The sequence below is a fragment of the Zingiber officinale genome, chromosome 3A (genome assembly GCF_018446385.1).
Source record: "Zingiber officinale cultivar Zhangliang chromosome 3A, Zo_v1.1, whole genome shotgun sequence".
Classification (NCBI taxonomy): domain Eukaryota; kingdom Viridiplantae; phylum Streptophyta; class Magnoliopsida; order Zingiberales; family Zingiberaceae; genus Zingiber; species Zingiber officinale.
In genome coordinates, this window is record NC_055990.1 from 5,729,973 (window position 1) to 5,748,702 (window position 18,730).

The 18,730-nt window shown below is 38.0% G+C and overlaps 1 protein-coding gene across 1 annotated transcript; it reads left to right on the top strand.

Moving 5' to 3' along the window:
* The first annotated feature begins 712 nt into the window (after window positions 1-712).
* LOC122053535 (growth-regulating factor 1-like) lies at window positions 713-2,444 on the top strand. The gene is made up of 4 exons (XM_042615582.1): window positions 713-1,146; window positions 1,223-1,604; window positions 1,702-2,099; window positions 2,210-2,444. Exons 1-4 carry the CDS (start codon window positions 957-959, stop codon window positions 2,215-2,217), a joined length of 978 nt encoding a protein of 325 aa, XP_042471516.1. The 5' UTR covers window positions 713-956; the 3' UTR covers window positions 2,218-2,444.
* Window positions 2,445-18,730: the final 16,286 nt, after the last annotated feature.

Genomic DNA, 18,730 nt, shown 5'->3' on the forward strand with positions numbered 1-18,730 from the left:
AAGAAAGTAGTTGCAGGAAGCAAAGGCTTCTCTGTGTGTTAAAATAATGATAATGATAAAAATAAAAGAAACAATAGCAGCAGAAAGTGAGGAAAGCATCAGCAACAACAGTACACTGCACTCAAAGCCTTTTTTTTCCTCCAGTCCACTGAGTGGCTTTGCAGACACTCACATGCTCTCTAGTTATAATTTACCACTGCCTGACTACCATCGGGGTTTTCCAATTTTTTTTAAGCTTCAAGTCGCCCTTTTGCTTATGGGTTTCTGCAAAGTTGGCAGGAGTCAGATGGCAGCAGCAGCACCAACAAAAGGCAGCAGAGGAACAGCAGCGGCAGAGGCAGCAGCATCAGTAGGGCCATCCAGAGTCGGTGAAGTGAGAGCGCAGTGCATCCCTGCGCCTGCGTCTGCGCCTGCGCCTGCAGCTGCCATGCTGTTCCTCTATCTGCTGTCAGTCGCAATAAGAACAGAGCACTGGCACCAGGTGGCAGCGACAGCCAACAGCTGCTGCACCATCTGACACTCTTAATTTTAAACCAGTGCTTTGTGAACAGATACAGTTAAAGCTACCCTAAACAATAGTTCTCTGTCTGTGATCTATTAGCTCTAGTCCCAACTCTATGCCTCAGCAGTCTTATGATTCCGCTCTGCCCCTTGACTGAATGACACTTCCTCAGCAAATAAATTGAGCCACACCACTTGTTTATTCATTGCAGTCCCATAACAAGACAAAAGTCGATTTATTATTGCAGGAAGTTAACTGCTGATGCTGCTCCTCCTCCTCCACCTGCTTCTCTCTCTCTCTCTCTCTTTACTGCTCACTCTTCCACTGTCTGCTTCCTATCAAAAAACCTGCATCACTTCCTCGCCTTGTTGCTTTTTGCTGCCCTCTGCTCAATCTCTTGGCCTTCTTCAACCTGTAGTTTGTTGGTCCACTGCACAAACCAACGACTGAGAGGATGATGACGGGAGGAGGCGGCAGTAGGTATCCCTTCACACCATCCCAATGGCAAGAGTTGGAGCTCCAAGCGCTCGTCTTCAAGTACATGGCGTCGGCTATACCCGTGCCTCCTGATCTCATCCACTGCATCAGGAGAAGCCTCTTCATGGATCCGCAAACCCCCCGCTTCCTCCCTAATGCTCCCGCAAGTAGGTTTCTCGAGTTAAAGCTTTTCCTCTTTGATTTAGAAGATGTTTGGTTTTGATCGTGTCGTTGGTGGATCAGTTGGGTGGGGAGGTTACGGGATGGGCGAGGCAAGGAATGCAGTGGATCCAGAGCCAGGGAGGTGCAGGAGAACAGATGGGAAGAAGTGGAGGTGCTCCAAGGAGGCTTATCCTGACTCCAAGTACTGCGAAAGGCACATGCATAGGGGGAAAGGCCGTCCAAGAAAGCCTGTGGAATTGTCTTTAGCCACCAGCCCAGCCTTCTCCCACAACTCGCCAAACTTCCACCCTCCTCTCTCCCTCCCCTCCCCACACACCAATCATCTCTTCTTCCCCTGTTCCTCCTCCGTAAGGCCTTCTGCCAGGGGTTTGGGCTACTCGCATTGTGAAGATTCCACCAACCTGTGCTTGGAGTCTCTCCCTCTCTCGCTTGATAATCACAGGTAATGAGTACTGTTCTGCATGGTGGTATTAAGCTACTGTTATGATTTTTTTTATATACGAATCTTTCTCATTGAATATACAATATCTGGTGAGCAGGAACGTTGTTGGGTTCAAGGAGGTCGTACCTGAGTTCCCTTTCCTCCCGGAAGGTTGTAGAAATGGCATGCAGATCCCACCCAGCTTCGGGCCTATGGGAATGAACTCAAAACATGTTTACAGCAACATGCAGAGCGTTGATTCCCGTTTCAGGATGTGCACGTCTGAGGAAGAGAAGGGTGCTGATCTCAAGATTGAGATGGCTGCTAATGGTAGGTCGGAGAAGGAGGATGAGGAGCAGAAGCAACCGAGGCCATTCCACTGTTTTCTTGATGAGAAGCCTCCAAAAATGGATGGTTCTTGGATGAGCATGGATGTGGGGTTGAAGACGCAGCTATCTATGTCTATTTCGATCGCGAATCATGACATGCCAGTCATTGCTTCTCAGTGTTACAATGGTATCTTCATATATGTGTGTATATATATATATATATTTAGATATGCCATTAACAATGCAAGATCTCTGTTTCTTAATCCTTTCTCTCTCTCTCTCTTTTTCGCATTGCAGATGGTTGATTTCTGAAGGCGAGAAGAGACAGGGTTTCATGGCCCGACTGATCCTTCTCTGATGCTTGCTCTAGATTTCGCTATGTTAATCTTCTTCCTCCTTCCCAGTCTCTTGCTAATATTTTGTAATGTAGAGATGTTGCTATGTTTTCGACTCTGTTTGCGAAATGTCGTTGATTAAACTACAATCTCTGAAATTTTGTCATTCTAGTAAAGAGATCATATTGGTTATCTTATCTTGGATTTTGTTAGACTATTTTGAGTTCTGAAAAATTAAATAGGACAAGGGTTGCTAAAGAACTGGTTACAATGAAGACATTATTAGAACATTGAACCCAATTGTACATGTTTCTGAAATATCAAGTTATTATTAGTTTAAGATCCAAGTTTACTTATACCCTTTAGAAATAAGCAAAGGGAAGAAATGGTTTAGAAAACAGACAAGGAGATGATACACATACAGAAACATTAACAAGCTAACCCCTTACCGGCTTCCCAAACACCTAATCCAATACGATACCTCAATCTTGCCGAGAGCCGTGTGATCTCTTGGTCTCTTACTCATGGAGATATTGAAAGCCCTTGTCTATGTCTTGATGTAAGTAATCTATGCTCACTATGGGGCATTGATATATGTAAGTAACCTATATCCATTATGGGGCATTGATACATGTAAGTAAGTAACTCCCTAATGTTAGTAACCCTCCATTCTTATCTTGTCCTATAAATACATATTTCTTGTGTGAAGTATGTAGAGAAGAGGAAGAAAGAAAAAGGAAGAGAGTCAAAAAAAGAAGAGAGTGGTAGTCTCTATCTTGTTGAGAAGAATAAAAGAACACTATCATCACACATATCACCAGGTTAAGGGTTGAAACGTTGTGACATTATGTTGATAGTACGAGATACATAACTATCACCTCAACTTCGATCAGTCTATGGCTAGAATTTACAATAATTTTGAAGGTTTGCAGTGTCCACGATTGGTGCATCACCAATCAAGGTGCAAGATTTAATTTATGCAAAATAGAAGTAAATTGTGTGTTTTACTTTTATCAACATCCAACATTGATATCAAAGCCAAGTTGGTTTGATGCACTTCGTTGACTAATTGATCAACGAATTTACGAGTGAGAAACAGCGAATCCGACTGAATATCACGCGCAGAGTTTTCTCAAGACGTCTGAACACGCAGAGATGAGCAGAAATCCCGAGAAGAAATGCTCGGTGTGCGTGTTCAATCACATGCAAAACTTCTCATACACACTCTCAGCATAGGTGATCAGGAACGCGACTGAACCATGGTGCTCGTGAAGAACTCGGGAAGAACTGCGATGTCGGATTCTCGACACACAAGTGTGATTCTTGAGAACAGAGGTTCGCAGTGCTTGGCATGTAGAGGCGCTCAGTATGAAGTGCTATGCAGCATGTGCATTGCTTGACACTTGCCTGAATTACACTCGATTTATAACTTAGAGTGGGAGACAATTACTTGTCCTTGGCTTGAACTGAGTGTCTCAGGGTAAGACGAAGAGGTCCAACTCTAAGATGTGTGACATAATGGTATCGGTGTTTGGCGGTGTGTAGATTCACAGCGGCACGTAGATTATCCTTGAGAGTATAATGTGACTACTTATGTACAACATCTTAATCCGAATAGTGAGTGGTAATTTCATATTGTGGTGTATGACGTCTGTTGACTCATACTCTCATCTTGAAATTTGTATTCGAGCCATTTGAATTAATATTATTTGTAGGGTACACAAAGTTAAGATATTAAGCATCAAATGTCACTTACATTTCGCTATTTTGTGTAATAGAGATATGACTACGACAAAGAATGTCATATTAGATCCCGTGAAGAGAGACAAGTTGAATGGTGATAACTATGAAATATGGCACCCGAAGGTTCAGTTTATTTTCGGGGAAGAAGAACTCGGGGAGGTTCTTAAGCACGATATGGTGGACCCCAGGGAGGTACCACAACACAGGCAAGACGGGATTAGGAGGTATATCGTGCTTGGAAAAAGAAGGATGGCCAAGCTAGGATAATTCCTCTCAGTAGCATGCATGATGAACTAATCGCAATTTATTAGCAGTATACTACAGCTGTGTCAGTCTGGAATACTCTTAAAGAGCATTATGGCACCTCGTCGGCTCCTAAGTTGAGGATGCTGACCTATAAGTTCATAAATCATAAGAAGAGGTCTGATCATACTATGAAGTGACATTTAATGCATATGTTGAGCATGATTGTCTCTTTGAAGTATATGGGGGAGCCTATGTCAAATGAGCTTCAAGTATTAGGACTGATATATGTAGGACTATTGCGGCCGGCTAGAAGGGGGGGGGGTTGGATAGCCTGTAAAAAAACAAAGATCCTTCCCGACTTTTCAAACTAACACTTGTAAAATAATTAAATTAGCAGTAAATAAAAAGTAGAAAGAAGAGGCTCACAACTTGACTTGGTTACAACCAAGGAGGTTGTTAATCCAAGGAATGAACGTGCGCTAAAATATCTCCTTCAGGCGGATAAGCCTCTTACAGCAGTGAAAGCACAAAAGACAGAAGCTAAACTAGAACAGAAGCGCACAAGTGTTTGGAATGTAAATTTTTGAGTTAATCCAAAGCTTCTGGACCAAGGCTATATTTATAGCTTTGGTCGGGGTGCCTGGAAGGGTTCCGGGCGCCCTGGGGGGGGATAAATTTTATCTCCCAATGTTCAGATCGAGTCAAAGCTCGATTCGGTCAAAAATTGACTCCTGGGCGCCCCGGGCTTGTCCGGGCGCCCCGGACTGGTCCGGGCGCCCCGAGCTTGTCCGGGCACCCCGGATGCTGAGTCAACTCTGGTTGACTTTCGTCCGGGTCCTCTGCTCCGGATCCGCTTGATTGGGTGATCTCTGCTATCCGGAATAGGGCTCACACGAACCCAAGTTCCGGTCTTCTCGAGCGGGCTTCCCTCCGGCTTCTCGTCCCTCGAAATCGCTGCGTGTTTCCTTCTCGTCCGTCGGCGTACTCATCCGCAGTCTTCGTCCCTCGGACGCACCGCGTGTCATCCTTCTCGCTAGCTGCGTCTCTTGCTTCCCGAGCAATCTTCCGCTCCGGCTTTCGTCCCTAGGAACCACCGCACGCTTCCTTCTCGTCCGCCGGTGTACTCTTCCGCAGCACCTCGTCCCTCGGACTGCCGTCCTTCACGCTAGCTGCATCTTCCACTCGGCTACCTGTGCTCCTAAGCTCTTGCACACTTAGACACAAGGTTAGAAACACACAGGACCTAACTTAACTTGTTGATCACACCAAAACAACCTTGGGGTTCCAACAATATAGTCCTTGCATGACTCTTGGGATACTGTTAAGACCTATCTCACACATACTAAAAGTATCCATACTTTTATGGATGTGAGTAGGCATTGTGAACTCAAGGAGGAATGCTAGAAGGTGACCATATCTGCTTCAGCTTATCTCACTTTGCGGAGTCGAGTAAGGGCTCCCAGGGTACAAAGCGCAAGTGGCGCAAGCATGAGAAGAAGACCAAAGGTCGTAGTAAGAAGAAGCTATTTGTAAAGACCGATGAAAAAGGATAGGGATAGAAAGGCAAGAAAGAGGAGTTCGTAAAGAGCAATGCCCGATGCTACGTATGTGGTAAGCCAGGGCATTTCGCACGTGAGTGTAGTGAGCGAAAGGTATATCCTTCTTCTTTACATGGTAGGAGTTATGTGTCATCCAGTATGATATTCGCTAACTTATCTCCTTTATGGATTGTAGACTCAGGAGTCACATACCATGTAGCTCGTGATAGGAGAGCATATGTGGAATTCTGCTTTTTAAGCCTACATGCGAGAAGACTGTATGTGGAAAATGGGGCATTTTTGTTGGTTAGAGGGATTGGCACTTCCAAACTATTGTTGCAAAATAATCAAGTCCTGTATCTCCATGACATGTTATATGCTCTGGAAATAAGGCGGAATCTAGTTTATGTTCATAGTCTAGACCAGTTATGATATTGTATTATAATTGGAAAATCTAAGGTTTCCATCTCGTATGACAGTACTTTAATATGTTTCAGTTTAGTAAATGAGGGACTGTATGCACTGAACTTGATTTCTTTTCATGAGTTTTATCTTACATCTACCATTTCCTTTACATCTGATAGTGTAGTGGATGATGTTAATGTTTGGCATAGTAGACTTGGTCATAAAGGGCAAGAGAGGATGAGCCGGTTAGTAGCATGTGGCACATTAGGCCAGCTAACCAAGGTCGAGTTACCCTTATATGAGTTTTGTCTAGAAGGCAAAACTATAAGAAAACCATTTAGAAAAGCAATAAGGGCTGGGACTCCATTGCAATTAGTTTATTTTGACATTTGTGGATCCATGAATGTGAGAGCTCGAAATGGAGCTACATACTTTATCACATTTATAGACGATTTCACGCATTTTGGTTATGTTTACCTTATCTCACACAAGTCTGAGGCACTAGAGTGCTTCAGAAGGTTTATTAATAAGGTAGAAAATTAGCTAGACATGAGAGTGAAAACTCTCATATTTGATCGAGGGCATGACTATCTATCTGAGCAATTTAGAGAGCTTTGTTTCGAAAAAGGCATTACAAGACAACTGACTATTCCTACTACTCCTTAGCATAATGGAGTCGCTGAGAGAAGGAATATGACTCTATTGGAAATTGTGAGGTCCATGATGGCACAAGCCAATTTATCAATCTCTTATTAGGGGGATACATTATTGACTGCAGTCTATGTCCTTAATTGTGTTCCAACAAAGTCCGTGGTTAACACCCCATACAAACTTTAGACAGGGAGGTAGCTTGTCCTTAGCCATCTTAGGCGATGGGGATGTGTTGCGGATGTTAGAGATTTCTCGCATAAGTATGGCAAGTTAGGCCTGCGAGGAAATAAGTGTATCTTCATCAAATACTCTGAACACTCCAAAGGATATGTGTTCATATGAGAACATACGGACGACACAATAACTAAGATTGAATCTTGTGATGTCATGTCTCTTGAGAATAATTTTCCTAATAGAGGGGAAATCGATCGAGACTACACGTTCTATGAGATGGATGAGCATAGTGGTACAGTTGAGCCCAGTAGCGAGATTCAAGACCTAGTTAAGGATCTTGGTTCTAGTGGGAGTGGTCCATCTAAAGGTGGGGAGGCTCTCTCTCTCCTTGTAGGAGTGGTCGGGGAAATATACCTCGTTGTCATTTTATGATTGAAAATGAGATTCTCATTATGACTCCAAAGGATGATGATGAACCGAGTATCTTTGGAGAGGCTCTCAAAGGTTCTAAAAAGGTCCAATGGTTAATGGCTATGCAAGAAGAAATAGAATCAATGAAAGTCAACAAGGTCTGGAACTTAGTTGACTTACCTGATGGTAGAAAGGCCATTGGGAACAACTGGGTTCTCAAAATCAAGAGGAAGGTCGATAGATCGATTGAGAGATATAAAGCTCGTATGTTAGTCAAGGGTTACATACAAACAAAGTGCATTGACTACGAGGAGACTTTCTCCCCAGTAGTCAAGTTTACATCAATCTATTTACTTTTAGCGATTGTCACTAGTTTAGATCTAGAGTTACACCAGATGGACGTTAAGACCTCTGTCCTTAATGAAAGTTTGGATGAGGAGATTTACATGGAACAACCCTCTGGGTTCATTTTAGTAGGTTAATAAGATAAGGTTTGTTGATTTCAAAAGTCGATATATGGCCTAAAGCAATCATCCAAGCAGTGGTGCCTAAGATTTCACAAAGAGGTAATATCCTATGGTTTTACAATAGTTGAAGAGATTCATTGTGTCTATTAAAAAAAGTTGGATGACGTTTTTGTGATTCTGTCATTGTATGTGGATGATATGATGTTGGCTGGGAATAATATTGAGTAGTTTATAACTATTAAGACATGGTTGTCATCTAACTTTGACATGAAAGACATGGGTAAAGTTGAGTTCATCCTTGGAGTAAAGATCTAGAGGGATTGCTCGAGAAGAGAATAGGCTCTTTCACAAGAGACTTACATTAAGAAAATTCTCGAGTGCTTTGGAATGAGTGATAGTAATCCCATTGATACTTTAATCGCTAAAGGTGAAGGTCTGAGCTTGGATGTGTCCTAAAACTCAAGTAGAAATAAGGAAAATGAGTAAAGTACCTTATTCCAGTGTAGTAGAAAGTCTAATATATGCAATGCTATGTACACGACCAGATATATGTTATGCAGTCAGTTTGGTATGTAGATATCAAGCAAATCTTGGAAGGTCTCACTGGAGAGCAGTGAAGAGAATTTTTTGATATCTAAAAGGAACAACAAACTTCTCTTTGTGTTATGGAGGAGGTAATTTATGACTTGTGGGATTCTCAGACCCCGATTGGGGAGATGATTTGGATAAATGCAAATCTACATCAGGTTTTGCTTTCTTGCTCAATGGCAAAGCCATTTGCTGGAATAGTAAGAAGTAAACATGTGTTGCTCTATCTACGATGAAGGCTAAGTTTGTGGCTTGCTCATTAGCAGTTCAAGAGAGTGTTTGGCTCTGAAGACTATTAGATGACTTAGGGATTATAGTGGATAGTAGGAGGCTAATAATGATTTATTGTGATAATTAGGCTGCTATCACTTACACTCGAAACCCTAAGTTTCATAGTAGAACCAAATACATAGATACCATATATCATTATGTGAGAGACATCATTGAGAAGAATGAATTGACTATTAAGTACATTTCAACACACAGCATGGTTGTCGACCCTTTAACCAAACCTATTAGTAGAAACTCTTTTATGAGACATAGAGAGTCATTGGGTTTGTGTTCTTTATAACATGTCTTAGTTTGTATTGACTTGACTATAATGATGCTTAATGCTATATATAACTTCTTGTGCATTGATTGGTCACACTTATATATATAATGTCTTTGTAATGCACTTGTTATATATATGTTCTGTGATATAATAGATATGTCAGGTAGGCAAGGTCGACTCTATCACATGAGCGACCACCTCTGATAGTGGGGATAAGATGGTTTCTAATTGTAAGAGGTTTTGAGAGTAGCTCTGTTAGAACTTAAGTCATCCTGATATGTGTTCAGGATGAGGTCATGTGTGACATGACTGATATGGGTGTAGTCACATCCATATTGTCTGTAAGAAGCCAAGTTTGAGATCTCAGATATCATCTACGAATTGTGATATCTTTGAGGTACTCTTTCAAAGATCTCTAGATAGAGTCTTATATGTAGATTGAGACTCATACTTGCACAATGTTAGAGAAAATTGACATATGCCCTTCTAAGAGATGGGGGATTAATATTGTGGCATGTGTTTCATACCACGTGTGATATATCAACTGGGATAGTGGGAGTCATATTATAAGAGACAATAACTTTATATCCTCGAGCCCCACTGTGTGAGATCTGAAATCCTCGAGGTGGGATTTCTTGTGCCCTTGTTAGTTTCAGCTATTTCTTAATGTCATGATTCAGTGTTTGCTACTTTAGTCTATTTGCTAATGGCCTGGAAGATAAATTGAGGTCTGAGGGATAGGTCTAGGAAAGCAGCTAAGTTAAGATTTATGAATTCAAGTTTGGGGAAAAAAAGACCAATTGATAATACATCGTCATATAATATTAACCGACTAGTCTTTTATGCTTATCTATGTAGAGATTAAAACATATTAGTGAATATAAAATCGAGTGTCATTTGGGGATTACTTTCGATGAGGAAAGTAGCTCGATGGATCTATTAAGTCTTAGATCTAGGGTACAGTGAGATTTTATATCTTATGATACAATGATGATTGTCCAATCATCCTAACAGGTGCAATGAGTAGTTTTGTATGCAGGTGTGCTCGCAAGTCACACAATGTTCAACTCTGTACAGAAGCCTAGTATGGTGATATAATGGGCCACATGAGTTGAATGCGCTTGTAGGCAAGTGGGAGATGTAAGTAACCTATACCCATTATGGGGCATTGATACATGTAAATAACCTATACCCACTATGGGGCATTAATACATGTAAGTAACTTATACCCACTATGGGGCATTGATACATGTAAGTAAGTAACTCCCTAATGTTAGTAACCCCCATTCTTATATTGTCCTATAAATACATACTTCTTGTGTGAAATATGCAGAGAAGAGGAAGAAATAAAAGGAAAGGGAGTCTAAGAAAGAAGAGAGTGATAGTCTCTGTCTTGTTAAGAAGAACAAAAAAAAAAGCCATCATCACACATATCATGGTTGTAACGTCCCACCCCTTTCTCTACTTATATTCTTACCTTACAGGGCGGAGCACTACAAGAAAACAGAGCTTCAGAAACAAACATCTGAAACGGAATTAAAATCTGTTTCAGATTTCAATAAATCAGAAATGGACTTGCTACAAAATTAGTAATCCTTTTTAGTTAAATAAAATATATTATACAAAAAGAAATTTGAAACGAAATTTAAAATTAATTTGAGACGAAATTGCAAATAATTTTTTATAAACAAAAATAAATATAAATTATAAACGAAATTTGAAACAATATAATTTCTGTAAAAAATCGGTTTAAAATTTAATAAAAATTTGAGACGAAAAAAAAATTGTTTCAAATTTATAGAAATTAGAGATGAATCTAAAATGGAATTTAAAATGAATTTGAAACGAAATTGAAAATACATTTTTATAAACAAAAATAAATACATATTACAAATGAAATTTGAAACAATATAATTTCTGTCAAAAAAATATGTCTAAGATTTAATAAAATTTGAGCCAGAAAAAATTCTTTCAAATTTATATAAATTAGAGATAAATTTTTAAGATAAAAATAAAATATGTTTCAAATTTATGTAAATTAGCGATGAATTTGAAATGTTAGAGTTTTATTTTCAAATTTATATAAATTAAAGAAAGATTTAAAAAAAAATAAAATCTAAATTAGAAATGAATTACTATGGAATTAGTTGTGTATTTCACTTTGATAAAATATAATATTTTAAAAAATTGAGATTGAATATGAAATAAATTTGAGACGAAATTGTATATAAATTTCTATAAATAAAAATAAATGTGGGTTATAAAATAAATTTGATATTGTTTGTTTTTTTGTAAAAAAATTAAAATTTAATTCGTATTTGAGATTAAAACTATTTAAGATTGATATGAGTTAGATTTTCTATATAAATGCAAACATATTTTATTTAAAAAATCATATCTAAAAAATAAATGAAATATATATAAAAGATTTAAAATTATATTTCATATATATTTTTTAAAAATAAATATAAATATTTTATTTTTTTCTTTAAACTTATTACTCCTATTTAATTGAGATTGATCCACTCACATAGACAATCATCTCTATTTGTTAAGTATAAATAGATGTAAAATCATTACTTATAGGACAGCTTATGTAACTGTGAATAGAGATATACCCAAAAGTTGGGGTCACATTGATAGTTTAGTCAAGATGAGATCATTTATGTATTAATATTGATAAGTTGAATTTAGGACTAGACATTAGGTATGTCTATCGAAATATGTACAATATTAAATTTTGATAAAAAACATGCACTCTTTATTGGTAAAGAGAGAAACATCGTAGCATGTGATTCATACCAAATGTACTATAGCAACAATAAGGATAATAGGAGAATGAATCTCTACTTCTATACTATGTAAGACCCTTGAGATTATAATTTAATCTAAATTTTACTCTAAGTGACTATTTAGTTATTTACTTGAAATTCTAATCAGTGTCTGCTACTTTAGCATATATCCTATTAGCTATAGATGATTAAGTGTATAAAGTAAAATTAGGAAAGTGACTGATTAGAATGAATAGATTCTAGCTAAAAATGAAAATTAAAATAGATTTACATCTTTGGTATTTATTCACTAGTTGACCAATTATATTTTTTGTTGAGTACTTAAAATATGATTATGAATAATTATATTGATTGGAGATATTGAACATGCTCTCGACATATTAGTCATTATAAGGGGTTAGAGATGTTTATATTGATGAAAATAATTTAATCTAGGATAAATGTAAGATATTGATGTTTCTGATTTATTATATAGAGTAACTAAGTTAAGTGTAATAACTTTCTTAGCATTAATTGCTTAGTGTACTTGTTGTCGTTTAAACCATTTTTCCTTAAGCATAGATTGGATATTCTAATATAGTCTTTGTAACTTAATTCTTACATAGTCTTTGTGACTAGACGACCTTTATGGATTGACTTAGATGAGTGGAGGATGTTGAACATGTGTAGTGGACGTGTCCAATTACTACACACATTATCAAGGAGTAGACCAGTAGCAACCACTCCTCTTCCTATATAGTCGTCCAAGGAATCTGAAAAAGACATTCATTCATTTAGGATTTGGTTAGTCTAAGTGCAAGAAGGAACAAAGGGATAAAAGGCGAAGACTTTGTGTTATCTGTCTGAGGAAGAACATTCATGTAGAAGAGGGATTTGGTTTGTGAACCTCTCAAGGACTCTTAAATCTTGTCGTGATTGCTCTTCTGACAACAAGCACGAAGTCCCGAGTTTCCATCACCAATTGCGCACAAAGGACAAGATCTTCGACAAATCACTATAAGGGTTTATGGTTTATAGATTTCATTTCTGTATTTTCATGCTTTAGAATTAACATCTAATATGACATGGGATAAGATGATATCAAAATTTAAAATATATAGTAGCTAAGAGTGTACCCAATAAGTCAAAGGGGCATGCACCACTAGGTAAGGAATCTTGATGGTAGAATAAGAAAGTACAAGAGAAAGTGAGAAAAAAAAAGAACAAATGATAAGAAATTATATATTTGTAAAAATAAGAAAAACTTAAAAAAAATATACAATAGTCAAGAAAGAGGCTAAGAAAGTAATAAATGAAGTAAAAAATGAAACTTTTGAACGATTATATCAAATATAATATACAAAATAAAGGGAAATAGATATTTATAGAATAGCTAAAGTGAGATAAAGGAAAACAAGAGATTTTATCCAAATAAAATGTATTAAAAATAAATGCAATTGGGTACTAATAAACGATGGAGAAATAAAAGAGTGGTAGAAAAGATATTCTTATCAACTTTTTAATGATGGTTTAGGTGATCAACTAACTTAGGTAATTTAAGTACATAAAATGAGTATAAAATTTTAAATTTTATCGTAAAATTCTAACGTCATAAATAGAACAAGCATTAAATAGGATGCATAATGGAAAAAGTCGTTGGACTAAATGATATTTCGATAGAGGCATGAAAGTATCTAGGGAAATAAGATATTGAATAGCTTATAAAATTATTTAACATGATATTAAAAATGAAAAAAAAATGTATGATTAATGGAGGGTAAATATTCTAGTTCCTTTATATATAAAAAAAAGAGACATATAAAATTGTGTAAACTATATGGCTATTAAACTAATGAGTCATATCATGAAACTTTGTAAAAAAATAATAGAAAAAAGATTAAGGAAGAAAATCACGGTGACCGAAAATCAATTTGAGTTCATGCCTGAAAGGTCGACAATAAAAGCTATACATCACTTTAGACAACTAATTAAAAAATATAGGAGTAAAAACAAGATCTATACATAGTATTCATTAACTTAAAAAAAACTTATGATAAAGTCCCAAGAGAAATTATGTAATATACCAAAAATATAAATAAAGATATAAAAATAATTAAAATTTAATATAATTAAATTATTTTAAGGAAAATAAATATTTTAGTGGATAATTTATCAGGAAATATGTTTATATAAATTTATAGATTTTTTAAGAATTTTTCTAGATTTTATATGAGCATGTTTATATTTTTATAGGGATAAACGGGTAAGAACAAAAGCCTATTTAGAATATCTATTTAAAGTGGCAGTTGATTGAATCAATTTTGCTAAGTTTAATTTCCTAAACTTGAGTTTTATTCCCTCCTCTCTCTCTCTCACCCGTTTGCATTTTCTCCTTCCCTTGCGCATCCGCAGCATTGCTCCACTATGTGGACCGACCGACGCTACCGCAGCGCGAGCTACCGGTGCTATGTCAGTCTCCTTTCCTCGACGCTTCCACCAGGTGTCATCCTAGCTATCCGCATGTCCTATCGCCGACACACTGCCTCCACGGCCACCTCCCTTCCCTTCCATTCCCCATCACATGCATTGGTCACTTGTCCATGCAATGACGCTCGCCCACCATTGGCCAGTTCAACTAGGAGCCATTGCTCAAGTGCCTCCCACTCTCCTGCCTCGACACCACCATCAACTGCTTGCAGTCGTGAGCCTTCACAGGAGGAGACATCGAGAACTGTCGTAGACCACACCACCGCAAGCCATTGCAGTAAGCCTCTGCTACAAGTCGTCGATGTTGTGCCCATCTCTATTGCAGCCCAATGTCAATCACCGACCTCCCATGCCGTTGACTGCAAACTCGCCGAGAGCAACCGTCGGAGAGAAGAAGCCAAACTAGTTTAGTTTGGGTAACAAATTATATTTTGATTTACTTTGTTATTTCAAATTTAATTAAGTTTAGGTTGAATTGATTAGGGTTGACTTAACTCATCAATGAATTGATTAATAATGAGAAGTTGATTGAATGGTTGATTAATTGAGGCTACTTGACTAAATTAATAAATTAAAGTAATGCTTAATTGATTAAGGAGTAGATTAATGAATTAATTAATTGATTGATTCATTAATTAATTAGTAGATGATTAATTAATAAATAGGTTGATTAATGGGTTAATTCTTAGTATATCTTATATGTAAATTCAAGCTAGAGACATGCTCTTTGACTTGAAGGCATCAAGGGGCATTCTTGGTTGAGAGGTGGGTAGTTTTGATCATATTGCATGATTATTTACTTTCATGTTTTGATGAGATCGTAGTTACTCGTTTACCTTAAATTTATCCTATATTGCTCTTGAGTTTAATACCTTTTTGTTTGTCCTTATATGTTGGTCTACCGTTGATAGCTATGATGTTATGTTTGTTATTCATGATTGTGTTTATATGTATGCATGATATTACCATACTATAGTGTAGGGTGTTGGATACTTTGCTAAACCCCTTGGTAGATGATTTGAGTTTGTACTTATTGTTAGAATGATCATACCGAAGTATAGGATATCGAGTATCTTGCTAAACCTTTATTTGGTATTTCATACCATAGTGTAAGATATTGAGTATCCTACTAGACCCTTATTATTTTGGCCTATGACTATACGCTAGTGAGGTTAGACCAAGGTATGGCTATAGAGTGTTATATTGGATGTGACTATTCATTTTCTGCTTATCGACCGTTAGTATATCCTAATGACCATTGTCTCTCATTCGTGATTGAGAGAGTCGTTAGTGACCGTTGGTATATCCTGTCGACTATTGTCTCACATTCATGGTTGAGAGAGTCGTTAATGACCGTTGGTATATTTTGTTGACTATTGTCTCTCATTCGTGGTTGAGATAGTCGTCAGTGATTAGGATACATAGGACTGCCCACTAGACTAGATAGTGGTAGCGTGTATTATCACCCGCAGTCCATAACTAGATAGCTACACGTCCTGTCTGCCCACTAGACCAAGTAGTGGTAGCGTGTATTGTCGTCCGCAGACAGTGATATTCATGTGCTTTGATTGCCCAGTGGACCAAGTAGTGGCAGAGTGTATTGTCGCCCGCAGTCAATAGCTGAGGAGTTAGATAGCTGCCTCACCCTATCTGCCCACTATACCAAATGGTGATACTGTGTATTACTGCCCACAAATAGTAGACACCCTGGCTACCCATGAGATCCATTCGTGGTAGCATGTTGTTGCGTTCAGTTAGGATTTTGTTATATGTTAGTTATGTGCTTGTTATGTACTGAGTTTATGCAGGTGGTTTTGGATGTAAGGTATGTACTCTTGATTTATTGGTTATACTTGATTGATCAGGTTAGTGCAGTGTTATGTTATTGATTATGCTTTTAGTTAGCAGGTGATTATGTTGAGATACTTACGTTGGTTAGTAAGTACTTTATCTGAGACTACATCCTTTGATCTCTTGTCAGTATATTATTCATGCAATATCTTCTTCTATCCACTGAGTTGTTATACTTACTACCTCTTATTTTTCCTCTATTTCTAGGTTAGTAGGTAGAAGATGTGTTGTATCACTCAGAGATCCTAGCTACCAATTCCACTCGAGTTTGGATTTCTATTTAAGTTATTTGGGTTATATTCCACTGCATGTATTTACAGTTTTTCTTTCTGTATCGGATGTTTGAGTGTTGGTTTTAGCTTGTTAGTTAGTGTGATCATATGTTCATGCATGCATACACGTATTGTCATTTGTGACTTGGTGTTGTTATATTACATTGGTGTTTTATGTTGGCTTGAATTGGTTCGATACCATATTTCCTATATTGTCACTAGGGGGTACCATTCAATTTAGCGGACAAGTATACCCTCGAGGCATAACAAATTATATGAAAAATTTTATAAAAGAGATGTGTTAGTATAACATATATTGAACTAACTAATAATATATATGAGGATGTAATTATTGGTGCAATTTCCCCTTTGTCAAGTTTAATTAGATTGACTAAGCTTGAGTTGACTCAATCTTGAGTCTTGATGTTTGACAATATATGGAGATTGTGTGTGCAATTATCCATATGGGAGATTGATGGTCAAAGGGTGACCAAAAGAGTCAAGTAGGTTTAGGTTGATCGAATATTTAACTGGAAAGTCCTAACTGAAAGTTAGGCAAGGGCAAGTCCAATGGGAAAGTTGGCAGAAGAAGAAAATTCAAGTGGGTTAGTGTTGATCGGGCACTTGGTGTGGAAAGTCCTAGTGATTAAAGTCAAACAAATTAGAAAGCCCTAGTGAGTAAAGCTAGGCAGTGAGAAAGTCCTAGTCAGTGAAGCGAGATAGTTGGGAAATCCTAGTGAGTAAAGTTAGGCAAATGAAAATCCTAGTGAGTGAAGTCAGGTGAAAAGCCTTAGTGAGTGAAGCTAGGTAGTGTGAAAGTCCAGGTGAGTGAAGCTAGGCAGTTGGGAAGTTCTAGTGAGTGAAGCTAGGCAAATGGAAATCCTGGTGAGTGAAACCAGGTGGGAAAGTCCTAGTGAGTGAAGTTAGGCAGTGAGGAAGTCCTGGTGAGTGAAGCCAGACAGTAAAAATCTAGGTGGGTCAAGGTTCATTGGACATTTAGTATTTGGAAGCCCAAGTGGGTCATGAAGGACCCAACACTTAGCACGAGATAGTAAGTCCAAGTGGGTTAAGGTTGACCAGCCACTTGGCATGGGGAAAAAGGTCCCAGTGGGTCAAAGGTTGACCAGATATTTGGCGCGATGAGAAAGTCCAAGTGGGTCAAAAGATTGACTAGACACTTGGTGATGAAGTCCAAGTAGGTGAAGGTTGACCAGATGCTAGGCACAAGAAAGTCCTAACAGGTCACGGTTGACTGGATGTTAGGCAAGGGAACCTTAAACTTGATTTTAGCAAGTTAAGGTTGGTCAATCGATCAGGTAATCGATTGAACCAGGTCCCAATTGATCAGTTGATAAATTGGGAGAGTATTGCGAGTAAAGACAGCTCAATCGATCAATTGATCAATTGGGGTTATGCCAATCGATCAATTGATCGATTCGCAGCTATTTATCGTGAAACAGAAAAGCCCTGAATCAATTGGTCAATCGATTCATGCATTCCCAATCGATCAGTTGCAAGGCAATTGGAATCTATTAGTCAATCCATTCTGAGGTCTTCTGTGAGAACACAGAAGGCTTCTAGATTGATCCAGCTGCTCCCAATCGATTAGTCAATCGATTGAGAGATGACCATTACACAAGTTGTGAGCTTTAGACAACTGGGATTGCGTGGATTTGATATGACAATTGATTGGGAGCAGACCCAATCGATTAGGAACCCTAAAAGCACAGAGATAAAGTCGTTGGCTAGTTCAAACGCCACATCACTTGTCTGCAACTACTCACAGATCTTCATCGTAAGTTCTTTGAATCATAGGGCTGAAGTATTGCTGCACTTCCAAGCTTACTAGAGGCATTCACATGCAACAAAATATCAATCAAGAAGAGGTTTTGAGTTGTATTCTTACATTTACTTCTTGTTTAGAGTTGTATTCTTATTGTGTTGTACAAGGTTTCTCCAACTCTGTATTATTTCGAGAATGAGTGTTTTTGATAGTGGAGAGTATGTCGTGTGTAGATCCTTAGATTAGTTACCTCATCTTGAGGTAGATACCAAGTAAATCCTTGTATTAGCATTGGGGAGCTTTGCTTCGAGTTTTTTTGCTGCAAAAGATCATCATCGATGAAGCAAGTGAGCTATTCACCTCCACCGTCCCTCCCCACCTCTAGCTCCGGAGTGTCCCAATAAGTGGTATCAGAGTGAGGCCGCTCTTCACTGAACTCATCGTCGGAAGGGCAAAGAGCTAGAGGAAGAAGAAGAAGTTGAAGCCTTAAAGTCAACAAGTCAAACACTTCATCAACAAGCTCAACTTCAAGATGGATTTCCG

Bases quoted from the DNA above. Each gene is read 5' to 3' on its own strand.
- LOC122053535 (XM_042615582.1), top strand. From the start codon at position 957: ATGATGACGGGAGGAGGCGGCAGTAGGTATCCCTTCACACCATCCCAA. The intron at 1,147-1,222 runs GTAGGTTTCTCG...TTGGTGGATCAG, and splicing joins CCTCCCTAATGCTCCCGCAA to TTGGGTGGGGAGGTTACGGG. The intron at 1,605-1,701 runs GTAATGAGTACT...TCTGGTGAGCAG, and splicing joins CTCTCGCTTGATAATCACAG to GAACGTTGTTGGGTTCAAGG.